Source organism: Thermothelomyces heterothallicus, assembly GCF_042370625.1.
Source record: "Thermothelomyces heterothallicus CBS 202.75 unplaced genomic scaffold P884_scaffold_7, whole genome shotgun sequence".
Lineage (NCBI taxonomy): Eukaryota > Fungi > Ascomycota > Sordariomycetes > Sordariales > Chaetomiaceae > Thermothelomyces > Thermothelomyces heterothallicus.
Window position 1 is genome coordinate 34,296 of NW_027192568.1, and position 13,542 is coordinate 47,837.

At 57.3% G+C, this 13,542-nt stretch overlaps 8 protein-coding genes across 8 annotated transcripts; 4 read left to right on the forward strand and 4 right to left on the reverse strand.

The window, feature by feature from the left end:
- Positions 1-73: 73 nt before the first annotated feature.
- P884DRAFT_257616 (mitochondrial 54S ribosomal protein bL21m) lies at positions 74-1,378 on the reverse strand. The gene has a single exon (XM_069441163.1). It carries the CDS (start codon positions 1,260-1,262, stop codon positions 543-545), a length of 720 nt encoding a protein of 239 aa, XP_069298661.1. The 5' UTR covers positions 1,263-1,378; the 3' UTR covers positions 74-542.
- A 668-nt stretch (positions 1,379-2,046) lies between these two features.
- On the reverse strand, positions 2,047-3,720 carry P884DRAFT_322350 (uncharacterized protein; the record flags this gene model as incomplete). Its single annotated transcript, XM_069445422.1, has 2 exons — positions 2,047-3,029; positions 3,282-3,720. The coding sequence occupies 2 exons, from the start codon at positions 3,718-3,720 to the stop codon at positions 2,047-2,049; spliced, it is 1,422 nt and encodes a 473-aa protein (XP_069298662.1).
- Positions 3,721-4,933: 1,213 nt separating this feature from the next.
- On the reverse strand, positions 4,934-5,799 carry P884DRAFT_276402 (thioredoxin-like protein; the record flags this gene model as incomplete). The annotated part of the gene is made up of 2 exons (XM_069442953.1): positions 4,934-5,256; positions 5,331-5,799. The coding sequence occupies 2 exons, from the start codon at positions 5,797-5,799 to the stop codon at positions 4,934-4,936; spliced, it is 792 nt and encodes a 263-aa protein (XP_069298663.1).
- A 473-nt stretch (positions 5,800-6,272) lies between these two features.
- Positions 6,273-7,966, forward strand: P884DRAFT_322352 (uncharacterized protein; the record flags this gene model as incomplete). Its single annotated transcript, XM_069445423.1, has 3 exons — positions 6,273-6,478; positions 6,873-7,647; positions 7,778-7,966. The coding sequence occupies exons 1-3, from the start codon at positions 6,327-6,329 to the stop codon at positions 7,964-7,966; spliced, it is 1,116 nt and encodes a 371-aa protein (XP_069298664.1). The 5' UTR covers positions 6,273-6,326.
- A 771-nt stretch (positions 7,967-8,737) lies between these two features.
- Positions 8,738-9,824, forward strand: P884DRAFT_116625 (family 53 glycosyl hydrolase). The gene is made up of 2 exons (XM_069437118.1): positions 8,738-9,593; positions 9,655-9,824. Exon 1 carries the CDS (start codon positions 8,969-8,971, stop codon positions 9,572-9,574), a length of 606 nt encoding a protein of 201 aa, XP_069298665.1. The 5' UTR covers positions 8,738-8,968; the 3' UTR covers positions 9,575-9,593; positions 9,655-9,824.
- P884DRAFT_116628 (glycoside hydrolase superfamily) lies at positions 9,579-10,255 on the forward strand. Its single transcript, XM_069437119.1, has one exon. It carries the CDS (start codon positions 9,623-9,625, stop codon positions 10,103-10,105), a length of 483 nt encoding a protein of 160 aa, XP_069298666.1. The 5' UTR covers positions 9,579-9,622; the 3' UTR covers positions 10,106-10,255.
- A 284-nt stretch (positions 10,256-10,539) lies between these two features.
- Positions 10,540-11,827, forward strand: P884DRAFT_240265 (40S ribosomal protein uS19). Its single transcript, XM_069440170.1, has 4 exons — positions 10,540-10,678; positions 10,801-10,877; positions 11,097-11,393; positions 11,461-11,827. The coding sequence occupies exons 1-4, from the start codon at positions 10,661-10,663 to the stop codon at positions 11,528-11,530; spliced, it is 462 nt and encodes a 153-aa protein (XP_069298667.1). The 5' UTR covers positions 10,540-10,660; the 3' UTR covers positions 11,531-11,827.
- A 138-nt stretch (positions 11,828-11,965) lies between these two features.
- On the reverse strand, positions 11,966-13,302 carry P884DRAFT_197463 (uncharacterized protein; the record flags this gene model as incomplete). Its single annotated transcript, XM_069438062.1, has 2 exons — positions 11,966-12,880; positions 13,240-13,302. The coding sequence occupies 2 exons, from the start codon at positions 13,300-13,302 to the stop codon at positions 11,966-11,968; spliced, it is 978 nt and encodes a 325-aa protein (XP_069298668.1).
- Positions 13,303-13,542: the final 240 nt, after the last annotated feature.

Genomic DNA, 13,542 nt, shown 5'->3' on the forward strand with positions numbered 1-13,542 from the left:
GTCTCTTCCAGGCCGCTGAATGCATCCATAGCATAACTCGAAATGAGAGAGTAGGAAAGGCGAAGCAAGACTGCTCGGAAAAACAGCGGCCCACTGACGAACATTCAGGGTACGAGAGACAGAGACTGGGAATATCTGTACAATAGCATACAATAGCATTTTGTGTGTATGATACATATGTCTATCACGCCCACGCGCCCTCCTGACCTACCATCTTACAAGCTTGCGTGACATGACCACCGGACCCTTTCACGTCCGCCCCACGGCTCAAGTCCACAAACGACCTCTCTCGATGAAACGGGTACGGCTGCGTAGCAACGCCATTCCCACCGACGAGGCGGTAGAGACCAGCCATGCTCTTGTGTCCGTTCCCGCCGTTGGTCACCGCTGCTATCTCCAACCCTCTCCTCACGGATGGATGCATTCACCACCACTCCCCGAGCGAAGCACTTGAAAAATCCAAGAGGACCAGGCCCAGTTGTCTCGAGGAGATCAACCCTCCCCCCTCTCCTCCCCTTCCCGGCAATTTCTCCCTTCCCAGCTCAGGCGTCGTCGAGCACGTCCGTGCGGATCTTGAGCTCGCTGATCCTCAGGACGGTGTAGCGGTGCTTGCTGGTGACGCGCTTGGCGCGGCGGCAGCGCCGCTTCTTCTTGATCATGGTGCGCATCGGCTCGGCCTCGGTGCCCGTGACGACGGCGCGGCACTCGAACAGGCGCTCGTCGATGTAGGGGGTGCCGCGCAGGGTGAAGTCGCGGCTGCCCAGGATCGAGGCCCGGTTCAGGCGCAGCACGTTGCCCGGCTCGACCCCGGGCATCCTGAACGGCAGCCGCACGCTGTCGCCCTCCGTCACCAGGTACGGGCGCCCGTGGATGTGGATGGTGATGTAGTGCCCCGGCTGCGCGGCCAGGACCGGGAGGAGCGTGCGGACCGAGTCGCTGATCGGCTTGGGCGTCACGGGGGGAGGCTGTCGGGGCGGTTCCCGCTTGGAGGGGAACTGTGGTTGCTGTGGTTGTTGTTGTTGTTGCTGCTGCTGCTGCTGCTGCTGTGATGATGCGGCGTTGGCGACGATGGCCGGGTCGGGGTGGGAGGACTCGACGTGCTGAGCGGTCTGGTTGAAGAAGCGCACTGTCGGTGCTACCGCTGTCACCGTCTTGGTCGTCGTGGTAGTTGACGTCGCTATAGTCGTCGGGCGAATGGACGGGACAAGGCGCGCGACGGGAGCGCGCAGCTCCAGCACGGAGCGCAGCAACGCCCTGCTCATGGCTGACTGATTGACTGGGTCTCCGGCGCGTCCAATTGGATCGGCGTTGCGCGAGTCTTGAGGCGTCACGGTGCGGTGTCGGCTCCGCGATGGGCTGGCCGTCGGTAGCTGGCGTTGGAAAATTCGGTGGATTGGACCTGAAGGTCGGTCGCCGGGCCGGCAGATTTTGGTGGGTCCCCCTTGTGCAGGGGTTCGTCGTTCGAAGCTCTGCCTCGGCGAACAAGGGCCTTCATTCCTTCCCTAGTCAGCACGTCGCTTTCAGTTCAACCTCCTCACCTTTGTTCCAAACATTCCAGGACGGAAGGAGCAGCAACGTCGAGTGGCGTCTTGGGGGCGCATATTTGGTTTTTTAGAACTAGCCCTTTTCTTCAGCTGCTCTTTCCACCACTTTCTCGGGAGCACTGCTATCCAGCAACACTTGTAGTACGCCATACAAAGTATAAATAACATTCACCACATCCTTCCTATTAGGGATTGTTACTGTCAAGCTCATCACATATCTGTTCATTGGCTTCAGTTCTTCATCAAATATTAATCCTTTGTTTACGTCACAATGCAGTGAGTGCGATTTGGGAAAAAAAATCTCAAAGCCAAAATAGCGCTCCTGATTGATCTTATTTTCCGTCTGTTCTTTCTCTCACCTCTTCTGGGTTACGTGTGGCTAGTGATCAACTACCTACCGTGCATAATCCGAGGATTTCATGTTCTTTCCGGTATCGATCTATCGATTGATATCGATCAATCAATCAACCAAACAAAGTGAACTAGGTTCACTCGGACTCACTCACTCGCCCCTTTCAACCCGCGCAGCGTCCTTGGACACCCACTCGACGGACTCATCGCTGCCCAACCCACTCATCATCCTCTTGAGCAAGCTCTTGCGGCTCTTCTTCTCCTCTTTTGGCGGCGCCGCCGCAGTATTGTTGGCCGATGGTAACGCCTGCTGCTTCCCGCGCACCAGCGACGACGACGACGACGACGCAGCGGCCTCTTTTGCCCTCGCCCTCACCCTCGCCACGACCGATGCCGCCGCCCCTGCTGCCGCCTCTGCCGGCGTCGTTGCCGTTGCCGTTGCCGACTTATTATTTCCCTGGCGGTTAGCAAACACGGGGCCGGGCTTGTAGCCCGCCGGGACCGGCAGGCCGCTCTTCTGCGCGGGCGCTGCTGTGCCGGGGGGTCTTCGGCTGCTGCTGCTGCCACTACTGCTGCTCACGCCGCCAGGAACTGCCACCGACCTCTGGGGGGGTTGCGTCTTTTGGGATGGTAGCGGTGGCGTGTTGGGTCCTTCACGAATGTGGCCGACCAACTTCCGGCTCGGTTGACCTGCGGATGCGCCGGCGGAGCCGTCCGGTCGGGATCGCGGTACGCTGAGGGGGGCCGGGGCCAGGCTCGGATGGTGTGGGCGCCAGGGGTCCTTTGGTGGGACCGGCGGTGCCTGCTCGACCCCCGATCGTCGCCGCTCTCCGGTCGACGGAGCCCCGACCAGCCTCGCACGGGACGGTTGCGGTATTCCGCTGACGGGAGGATTCACCACGACTGGCTTCCTGGCAGCGACAGTTTGAACGGGAATGGTGTCGACCTGAGGTCTTCTTACCGGGGGGTTTGTCTCGCCATTCCGTGTCCGCACCCGAGGGTCCTTTAGAGTTGCTGTACCGTCCTGTCGGAAGTGGTGCTCGTTGCTGCGCGAAATCGGATTGCCTGGCCGACTCATGCTCGGTGTGGTGGAGGACACTGCAGGTAGGTCTCGCATTTCCTGTGGTCGATGGTCTGGAGTTGGAGGGTTAGCTTCTGTCTCAGGAGGCGAATGCCGCCTGGTCCTTTTCGTTGGAGGACGGCTTGCCGGGTCTGGCTCCCGACCGACAGCCCGGGCCGGTTCGCGTGACGTCTCTGACCGCGTCGACGACGGCTGCCGGCCCACCGGCAAGTCAGGCGGCCTCGTGGAAGCCTCTCCCATATTGCTGTAAGCCGTCCTTGTTTTCGACGGCATGTTTTTGTCGGGGTGAGCCTCCTTTGACTTGCTTCTCTCCCTCCTCGCTCTCTCAACCCTTTCTCGCCGCAGAGCCTCCCTCTCCTCTCTCGACATAGCATGACCTCTCTCTTTCCGTTCTCGCTGCCGCTCCCGCTCCGTTCTCTGCCGCCACATCAATTCTTCCTCCTTTTTCTTCTTCTCCGCGGCCGCTTGGGCGGTGAATTGTGCCCACTCTCGTCGCCGCTGCTCCTGTTTCCGCAGCTCCATCTCTCGTCTCTTCTTCTTTTCCATCAGTTTTTTGGCTTGGCTTACGGTGCAGGTGAGGCAGATACCGGGGAGGTCATGGTGGATCAATACGGCGTTGCCGCAATCCACCGGTTTCTGGAGGAAGAGATGGCGGACATTGGCAGCTATAAACTTCCGGCACTTACTCACCTTGCCCTGGTTCTTGTGACCGCACTTGTAATGCATTTGTTCGACGAAACACATCTTGTGCCTTGTGCTGCCGGTATTGCATGCGAAATGGTGGTATAGTAGTTGCCTCGGTCGCAGTAAGGAGATAAAACCGGTAGGCCATGGACACATCTGACGGATAGGAGCGACAAAAGGTGTCCGGGTTTATTATATATACTCATCGTGTCTCCTTTGTTCGTCCAAGTTTGTTCTCTTAAAGTCGCAGACAATGCCATCGTTGGTAGACGTTGCGGTTGATCCCAGTCCCCTTTGTTGTTCAGCACAGATGTGAGTCCATCTAGTTCCTTGTTAAACCACAACTGACAGGTACATCCCGAGTCTGCCAGAACTTTTCACAGGTAAAGCCTTCTGTGAGAACACCTCATTGCCATGGTGTTCTCCGCAGGACCTTGCCTGGCCTAAAAAAAGACCGAGATAAGAGACGAGCGCTCAGCTATCCGAGTCCAAGGTCACCTACGTTTTGAAACCAGATAAGCTTCATTGAGAACGCATCCAATGTGTCAAAGGAGTCATCACTTGCACCCATCATTCACTGCTATTGCTGCGCCACAATGAATATCCTTTCCAAATCTTCCGTTCATATTCAGAGCTGCCGATTCTCCAACACTGGGTTAACAAAGAAAGCATTATGCCAATAAGAAACGGCATTTGGTGCCGATTTAAAAGCCGTCGAGAGCGAAATATGGTTGACACAACCCATCGGTCACATATACTGCGTGAGCTAAACGACGTGCTGCTTGCGCCGGAAGTCGGTGATCGGTGACGGGCTACGTGGAATGGGACGGCGGGTCGATGCGCCAACGCTGGCTAAGCAACTTTGGCGTCCTGGACTGTAACGCCATTCCAGTAACAGTTGTCAAGACCGGCCCTATGCCTGGCCGACGAAGCTTGGAGAAACGACGGCCTACAGGGGCCTTGAAGAACCGCTTACCCCTGGCCTAGACCAGGCGGCAGCCTTTCTCTGACTCTCGACGGCGAGTTCTCGCTCTTGCAGACACTAGGCCAATCGAGAAACAACCGGGCTCTTGAGCCTATAAACCGAGGTAGCCTCCCTGCACACCAGGCTCAGCGAGAGGGACACAAGCCTCAACACGTGCTCGAAGAGTGGCTGCATGTAGGGATATGTCTAGTGAGACCCTGTCCTTACTTGATGTGGCGAAGCATGCGTTGACTGATCGACAGCTGCGTCCACACGGGGCTCGGAAAGACCCAGCCGGCGGGGTCTAATCTAGCCAGCTTTTTGCGTGCCCTGGGCGAACCGCAGGGAGACACTGATTCGACCCTGCCCGAGCGAGGCGATCTTGTCGGCCAGGGTTTTTTCCTTGTCCAGGTCGGAGATGTCGTCGCCGCCGCCGATGCTCTGCCCGTAGATCATGACATTGGGGACCGTTCGCCTGCCCGTCATCTCGCCCAGTGTCGCCTGAATCCTGGCCCCCAGGGGATGCTGGTCCAGTTCGACGACGAAAGGGGTGGGTTCGATGATGTACTTGTCAAGGAGGATACCTTTCGCCATCTTGGAGAACGGGCAGTAAGACTTGGAGAAGATGATGACTGATACCGGGCCATGTCAGCAATCGCACCAGTTTCCAGCAGATCGACCGCGGAGCGTGAAGGAACACACTCACCTGGGGATCTCTTCAGGAGGGAGTTCAGCTCCGCCTCCACCTCGTGGTCCTTCTCGGTCTCCTCGGGCTCTTCTTGGGCTTTCTCGACCGGCGCAGGCCTTTCCTGACCCCGGGCGGAACTTCCTACGCCAACGACTTCTTCGGGCGTCTCGGGCCTGTTGGGTCCCTTGGCTTGTGCGTTCTCCTTCGCTTCTTGCTCGGCCTGCCGCAGCCGGTCGGCCAACTGCCTGGACAGGACGCTGTCGTCCTCGTCGATATCTCCATCCGCATCCACACCATGATCGGCGAGAGGTCTCTGGCCAGCCTGGCCAGCAGCCGCGTGGTGTTTGTCCATGGCGTTGACGGTTTTGGCGTAGAAATCTTGCGGCGCCTGCGAGTCGGAGCTGCGGGATTGCGAGAGGAAGAGGAGCGTGACAATAGCGGCCAGGACCAGATAGGTGATCACACGGATACGCCTCGGAGACGCCATGGTGGGCAGCGCTGGCGTAGAAAGGCCGTGAGGAGCCTAATTGAATCGGAAGGGCGAAGCAAGTTCGTTCGTGTTTGCCCGAGCCGGCGTTGCAAACAATTAAGTAACTAGGATTCACGCCCGTTGAGTGTTTGGTGGTCTCTAACGGAAAAGGTGTTTATCGCCACGCGTTCGGATTCGACGTCGTGGTCGGTCAGGAGATCGGATTGAGTCGCGTCAGACCCGACTTGCGAGCGCGCGTTACATTGGATTGCCGCAAGAGGCGCTCCGCCCGGCCTTCTTCCGACCGAGGGTGCATTGCCTGCAGTGCCTGGAACGAAAAATAAGCATCCCACTGGTCCCTGCGGCCTCCTAGCCCCCGCAGCCTAGGGCGCACCCAATAAAACAAACTCCTTGTACCAAGTCGGTTCCTGACAAAGCACGATTTCAACAGTTGATGAGATTTCCGGAAAAGGCAATCGGCCGGTGTTGCACAAGCTGTAACTAATATCGTCACGAGACAAACAGAACCGAAAGAAAACAGGAAAATGCTGGATCTATATGCTTCGTACCAGGAGCACAACAGCGAAGGCCATTTTTGGGGGCCGCTGGAAACAGGGACTCGGGTCGTCAATTCGAGCCACTTCGACACCCTCCTTGCCTCTCTGAGCAACCGCGCCCAACAAAAGCGATTGCTAGAGTGCGCTTGCTCCTTCCACCGCTTGTTAACTTGCGCTCGTCACTTTCCACTCCCACCATCCATCGCTGACAATCTACGAAGCTTCCTCAGGTTTAGTAATAAGAGGCCAAACCGAACGAACTGGTCAAGAATATGTACGGATTATATATATATATATATATATATATATATATATATATATATATACTGTACATACATACATGTCTATCTAATTATGCCTTACATTTACATTTAAGCAGCCCCTAGCATCCAGAGTTTCAAACACCGGATAATTAGTTTGAATATCTTGGGTAATTAGCCAACATCTGTTTGGGCACAAGATAACATTGTCAGATACCTTTCCTACGGACCCAAGCCTGTGGCATATATTCCATTAATGTTGGAAGGGCAACAGCATCATCAGTGCCCTCACACCACCCTCGCTCATCACAGTCGCAACCAGCCTGCGCGTCGGCGACCGCGTCTTCGGCTTCGTGCAGGACGGCAGCGACCGCGAGGCCGCCTTCCAGGAGTACGCCACCGTCCCCGCCTGGAAGCTCGACCGCGTGCCCGACCGCGTCGACATGCACGCCGCCGTCGCCGTCCCCGCTAACCTGGTCACCGCCGTGCACACGGTCGTGGCCGACCTCGGGCTGCCGCTGCCCTGGCCCGTCCCCGGGGCCGAAGTCGACGCCACCGCCGCCGACGACGACGACAAGGAGGAGGAGGTCGTGCTCGTGTGGGGCGCCGCGAGCAGCGTGGGCATGTATGTCCTGCAGGTCCTGCGGCACTGGGGGTACCGGCACGTGCTGGCCGTCGCGGCGGGCAAGCACCACGAGACCCTCAGGGGGCTCGGGGCGAGGGCGTGCTTCGACTACCGGGAGGGGGACGCCGCCGGGGCGGTGGCGGCGTATCTTGATGGGGTCGTGCGGAGGAGGAGCAGCAGCAGGCGGGGAAGGCCCCGGCTGCCGTACGTCGTCGACTGCATCGGCCCTCGCGAGGGCTCCCTGCGGCCGCTGACCAGGATCGCCGAGAAGGGAACCAGGGTGGCCGTCATGCTGCCCGTCATCAACGTGCACGCCGGCAAGGACCGGGCGGCGGAGCTGGAGATGGACGTGAACAAAGCATTGCCCGGGGAATGGAAGGACGGCGTCGAGCTCCGGGGCGTCAGGACCTTCCTCTACCACAAGGTATGTTCAGTGGAAAAAAAAAGGGAGGTCTCCTCCTCTTTTTTTTTTCTTCATTCTTTCTTCCTTCCTTCCCTTTTCTCTTGTTTTCTTCGTCTCTTGCAGACAGCTGACCAACCATTTGATCTCACAGAACGAGTTTCTTAGGGACCATCTCCAACCAGTGATAGTCCCGGCTCTACTGGAACAGGGCGTGATTGAGCCTAACAAACAGAGGGTGGTAGAAGGGAAGACGTTGCTTGAGCGGGCACAGAAGGCGCTCGACTTGCTTCGAGATCAGGCCGTGTCCGGGGAGAAGCTTGTCTGGAGAGTGGCAGATTGATCTCCAGGAAGGCCTAGTTAGAACCTCTCCGCTCTACTGATGAACCCGGTATTCAGGGTGCCAGATTTGGGTTCGATGTTGTCTTTAGCGGTCTGGGCCGGCAGATTGGGGCTGGTTGACTGCGGGACCGTGTGCTCCGGGAAATTGAGTATTAATTGCACCAATTGGGAAAAACGGTGGACATTACGCCCAGGTCACTGCGCCGGGTTGAGGCTTTGATTCATGAAGCTGTGTCCTGTCTTCTTTTTCGTTTGCTTTTCTTGTTTTCCTTTTTCGTTTATTTGGTTCCCGTGTTTGCGAAGCCGGTTGGGAACGGAACACTTCTCCTGCCGTTTTGGAAGGATCACGTTGGACCGTTCAGGTATGATTTGATTGTTGGAACTACTTGTAACGACCCAAGCACGCGCAAGGAAGCAGCGACCCAACCTAATTACAACAACAACCTCGCTCGTCTCCACCTTCCCCGGAACACAAAGCTCGGCGGCCCGACTCCGGGCTCCACCCTCGAGGAATAACAACATACGAATACTTGTATAGCTATACCAGTCATGTTAATACACTCTCCCTCCCGGAAGGAGATGTGCCGAGCATCTCGTATGATTGGTGGTAGATTCGGGTTTGAATCGGCTTCAACCGAACCTTGCCAATAACCGACCCGAAAGAACCAAGGTTAATTACAGCTTAGCCTTGGAGGCCAATTGATTGGTGGGGTGCTAGTGTGTAAAGTTGAAACACTCTTCTCGGCCAAAAAAGACTAAAAGGAGAGTGGCTGTCCATCCTCCGTTTTATTCTAATGCCTTGAATAGGAACGGTAAGGGGTCCCACTGCATGGTACCATAAGGTGTAATTAGGCCGTAGGCTCGGAGTGATAATGACTCGTTGAGCGTCGGTTTTAATTATAGCAACGTAAAACAGCGCAGACAGCTTGAGAGATCTCCTGATCCTAGATCTCGAGGCTCAACCTGAGGAGAGACGGTCTGTACCCGCTGCACGACACCACAGATGATGCTCACGCGCTTCGTGGCTGGCCTGCTCGGCATCTCCGCCGCGGATGCCGCCCTCACCTACAGAGGCGTGGATTGGTCCTCAGTGGTGGTTGAGGAACGGGCCGGCGTCTCGTACAAGAACACCAACGGCAATGCCCAACCGCTTGAAAACATCCTGGCTGCCAATGGCGTCAACATGGTGCGGCAGCGAGTCTGGGTCAACCCCGCGGACGGCATCTACAACCTCGACTACAACATCGCGATCGCGAAGAGGGCGAAGGCTGCCGGTCTTGGCGTGTACATCGACTTCCACTACAGCGACACCTGGGCCGATCCTGCTCATCAGACCACGCCCGCTGGGTGGCCGAGCGACATTGACAACCTCTCCTGGAAGCTCTACAACTACACTCTGGACGCCGCCAACAGGCTCCAGAACGCGGGTATCCAGCCCACCATCGTGTCCATCGGTAACGAGATCCGGGCCGGTCTGCTATGGCCCACGGGGAGAACCGAGAACTGGGCCAACATTGCCCGGTTGTTGCACTCCGCTGCTTGGGGTATCAAGGACTCGTCGCTCAGCCCGAAGCCAAAGATCATGATCCACCTCGACAACGGGTGGTGAGTTATATCATCCTTTCCTTGTCCGATCACCTGTTCCTCGGCCTGGTCGATGCGGAGAGCTGATGGGGGGGAACCAAACAGGGACTGGGGTACCCAGAATTGGTGGTACACGAATGTCTTGAAGCAGGGTACACTTGAGCTGTCCGACTTTGACATGATGGGCGTCTCGTTCTACCCCTTTTACTCGTCGTCGGCAACCTTGAGCGCCCTGAAATCGAGCTTGGACAACATGGCCAAAAGCTGGAACAAGGAGATTGCCGTGGTCGAGACCAATTGGCCCATCTCTTGTCCCAACCCAAGGTACAGTTTCCCCTCGGACGTCAAGAACATCCCCTTCTCGCCGGAAGGACAGACGACCTTCATCACCAACGTGGCCAACATCGTGTCCTCGGTAAGCCGCGGCGTGGGCCTGTTTTATTGGGAACCCGCTTGGATTCACAATGCAAACCTGGGCTCGTCGTGCGCCGACAACACCATGTTTTCGCAATCCGGGCAGGCTTTGTCCAGCTTGTCCGTATTCCAGAGAATCTGAATCAGGAGAGAAAGAAAAGGCTGTAAGACGGCGCGCCCGGGTCCAGGTCCAAGAAGAATTGGGGCGGGCTCAACAGAGAGGTAGCCTTCGAACAGGAAGCAGCTTAATTAGATATGAAGAGATGCGGAAATTGAAAATATTCTCGTGCGACTTCATATTGCGCTCAATTCCACGTGACATATGCAAATGAGCTTTCTGAAGTGTGAGTTGGATGAATGAAGGAACTGAAGAAGAATGAGTTTCATCGTTATGATCGTGGCAGGCGAGGTGCCAAGACCCTTATCTAATCATCGGCCACACCAAGCCACAAGACCAAGAGGGAAGAGCCACTAACTAGTTTACACAACCAATCACAGCACAACGGGGTGCCAGAGGGCACAGAACCCTACGAATTTTTGTGAGTGGAGCCCCAGGCCAGCAGCGACCCCAACCATCCACGCAGCCCGCGAAACCGCCCGCAGTCAAATCCACCTCATCATCGCGACAGCTAGAATTTCGCTCTTCGATACCAGCACTATCGAACAGCGAAATCCGTGATCACCGAAAACCGCAACCATGGCTGACATCGAATACGTACGTTGGCTCTCCTCCTGCCTCGAGCTCTCGAACGCCCGTCGCAGTCCCGCCACGCCTCCGAACCGGCGAATCCTTCTGGACAAGTTCTAGGGCATACCAGCTAACCGTGCATACAACAGAACGCCGAGGAGGCCGCTGAGCTGAAGAAGAAGAGGGCCTTCCGCAAGTTCTCCTACCGCGGTATCGATCTCGAAGAGTAGGTGTTTCTCCCTTCTCACTCTGCGACACGCCTTTTTTTCTTTTTGCACCGATTGGCCGATCGGGACGACGAGGCTTTCCATTACCCGGTGCCGGCGACAACACCAAATAAATAGGAGGAGAATGATGGGCCTCATTCTTTTTTTTTTTTTTTTTGCCAATGCGGGACGAAATATGGAATCAGTTGAGGAAATGCTGACACACTTTATCCGTGCAGTCTCCTCGACCTCGGCTCCGATGAGCTCCGCGATGTTGTCCACGCGCGCGCCCGCAGAAAGATCAACCGCGGCCTGAAGCGCCGCCCCATGGGCCTTATCAAGAAGCTCCGCAAGGCCAAGCAGGAGGCCAAGCCGAACGAGAAGCCCGAGCTCGTCAAGACGCACCTCCGTGACATGATTGTCGTCCCCGAGATGATCGGCAGCGTCATCGGTATCTACTCCGGCAAGGAGTTCAACCAGGTGGAGATCAAGCCTGAGATGGTTGGCCACTACCTTGGCGAGTTCTCGATCACATAGTGCGTCCCCCGGCCGTCCGGGTCTTTGCCTTTATGGAAAACAACGGCCTGCTAACCCCCCGCACAGCAAGCCTGTCAAGCACGGTCGGCCAGGTATCGGTGCCACGCACTCTTCTCGTTTCATTCCCCTGAAGTAAGGGCTCTGGGATATGGGCGGTTCTTGCATTCAGTCAATCATGGATTCGGCGAAACGGGACACGGTTCTGCTCATGGGCATTGTTTGATGCGGCAATGCCGACGCTATCTTGGAAGGGATCACGAGATAGTACAGAGAGCAATTCGAGTGCTGCATTCGGTCCAACCGGTTCGATGACAGAAAAAAACAACAACAAGAAATGATGATCACGGGGATGATATTGCTTGGGAACGAAAGCCTGATGAATAACGCAACGCTGCTTCGCCCGGTGTGATCTTGGTATACCCTGTCCCTTAGCAAGTTGTTTTAGCGATGCCAGAGACCAATCCGCCCCCCCAGTATCATCTATTATCGTCTTGGCTTATCCTAGAGCGGATTTGAATTCCCAACGTGTCGATCAATCAAGGCTACGGCATGGGGTCCAACCCTCCTCGGTCTACAACACGTGGCAGGAACCAAGCCCTCCTATGAGCCCGTCCCGGCATGTATCACACTGGCAGTCGAATCCCTTCTCCCGCTTGCCGTAGTCCCACGTGAGCTGCTCCCCCTCGCGAATCGCCCGACGCGCCTGGACGCAGATATGCCGCGGCCTGACAAAGTGCGCCAGCCCGGACGGGCCGATGCGCCACGAGCAGTTCGGCCCGGGCGGGGGCCCCTTATTCTTACCCTTCACCAGGGACGCGGAGCTGGAGGACGCCGAGGGGGGGGGAGTGCAGCAGTGGTTGACGAGCGACCCGAGCAGGTAGATGCACGCCTCCCTCGTGGAAGCGGCGTTCATCAGGGCACTCACGCCGCCGACCCCGGCCGCGCCACCGCTCCCCTTGGGCGGGACCTGGAAGGCGTAGTGCTTGAAGAAGTCCAGACACGCCTGCCTGACGTCGGCCTCGGACACGCTCGCGCTGACCTTGATCCCGGCCGTGTACGCCTCGTACTCGGCCTGCTTGACGGAGGCCCCGGCGAACTGCGTGGTGAGCCCGCCATCCCCGCCGCCGCTGCCGCCGACGACGAGGTTCATGCCCAGCCCGCCACCCTCGAGCACGCGTCGCGCCTCCTCCCAGGGCAGTGGGGGCACGCCGAGGCGGGCGGCCAGGGCCGGGTACGCGACGGCGACTAGGTCGCGGTGGGCGGCGAGGGCGGCGCGGCAGGCGGCCGTCTGCGACAGCACGAGGGCGCGGTCGGCCGCGAACTTTTCGTTGAAGGGCGCCGTCAGCAGCGGCGCCTCGTGGAAGACGAACTCGTCGGGCGCCAGGTCACGCGCCGCGAACAGGCCGTAGCCGACCTCCGGGCTCACGAGCCCGATGCGCACGGCGGGGAGGGCCAAGGGCGGGCTGCGGAGGAAGTGAGGTGGTGGCTTTCGAAGGGCATCATCATTAGTCTTTGTTTTCTCTTTCTCTTTCTCTTTCTCTTTCTTTTCTTATTCCCCCCCCCCCCCCCTTCTAAAGATCTTGCATTCGTTTATTCGCTGTCGGGAATAAGCGAGGGGAAGGGAAAGAGATGGGGTTGAGCGGGTGAGTCGGGAGGAATGGTAGCTAGTGTAATTCGGGCTTGGCTGGCTGGGCATTCAGGCAGTTTGAGTTCATCAGCCGGGTAGGCATGAAAACGTGGGGCAGGCAGGCCGGGACGTTCGTGAAGGACAGAGGAAAAAAAAATGAACCAATTGCGAGTGGGGTTCGAGAGGAAGGATGCCCCGGTTGAGTTGAAACAGCATACCTTTGCTTGTTTAGAGGCGTCGAAGACTTCATGTTTGGCAGACTCCCCCGAAGGGTTCGCCATGCTAGTGCGTCAGCGCCGCTTCCGGGGATCAGGCGATGGTCGTTGGATGGCGAGAGCTCGCATCGGCGCGGACAACAACAACAGAAAAAGATGAGAATGGGACGCTAATGTAGCCCTTGGATGCACTTCTGGCCGGGCCCGAGCAGGGGGGGTTAAAGCACGATACACTCGAAGTAGGTTGTGGCACACGAGATGCGATGGTTGCAGAGAGAAAGAGAAATTGGGCTGCCGGGAATTGGG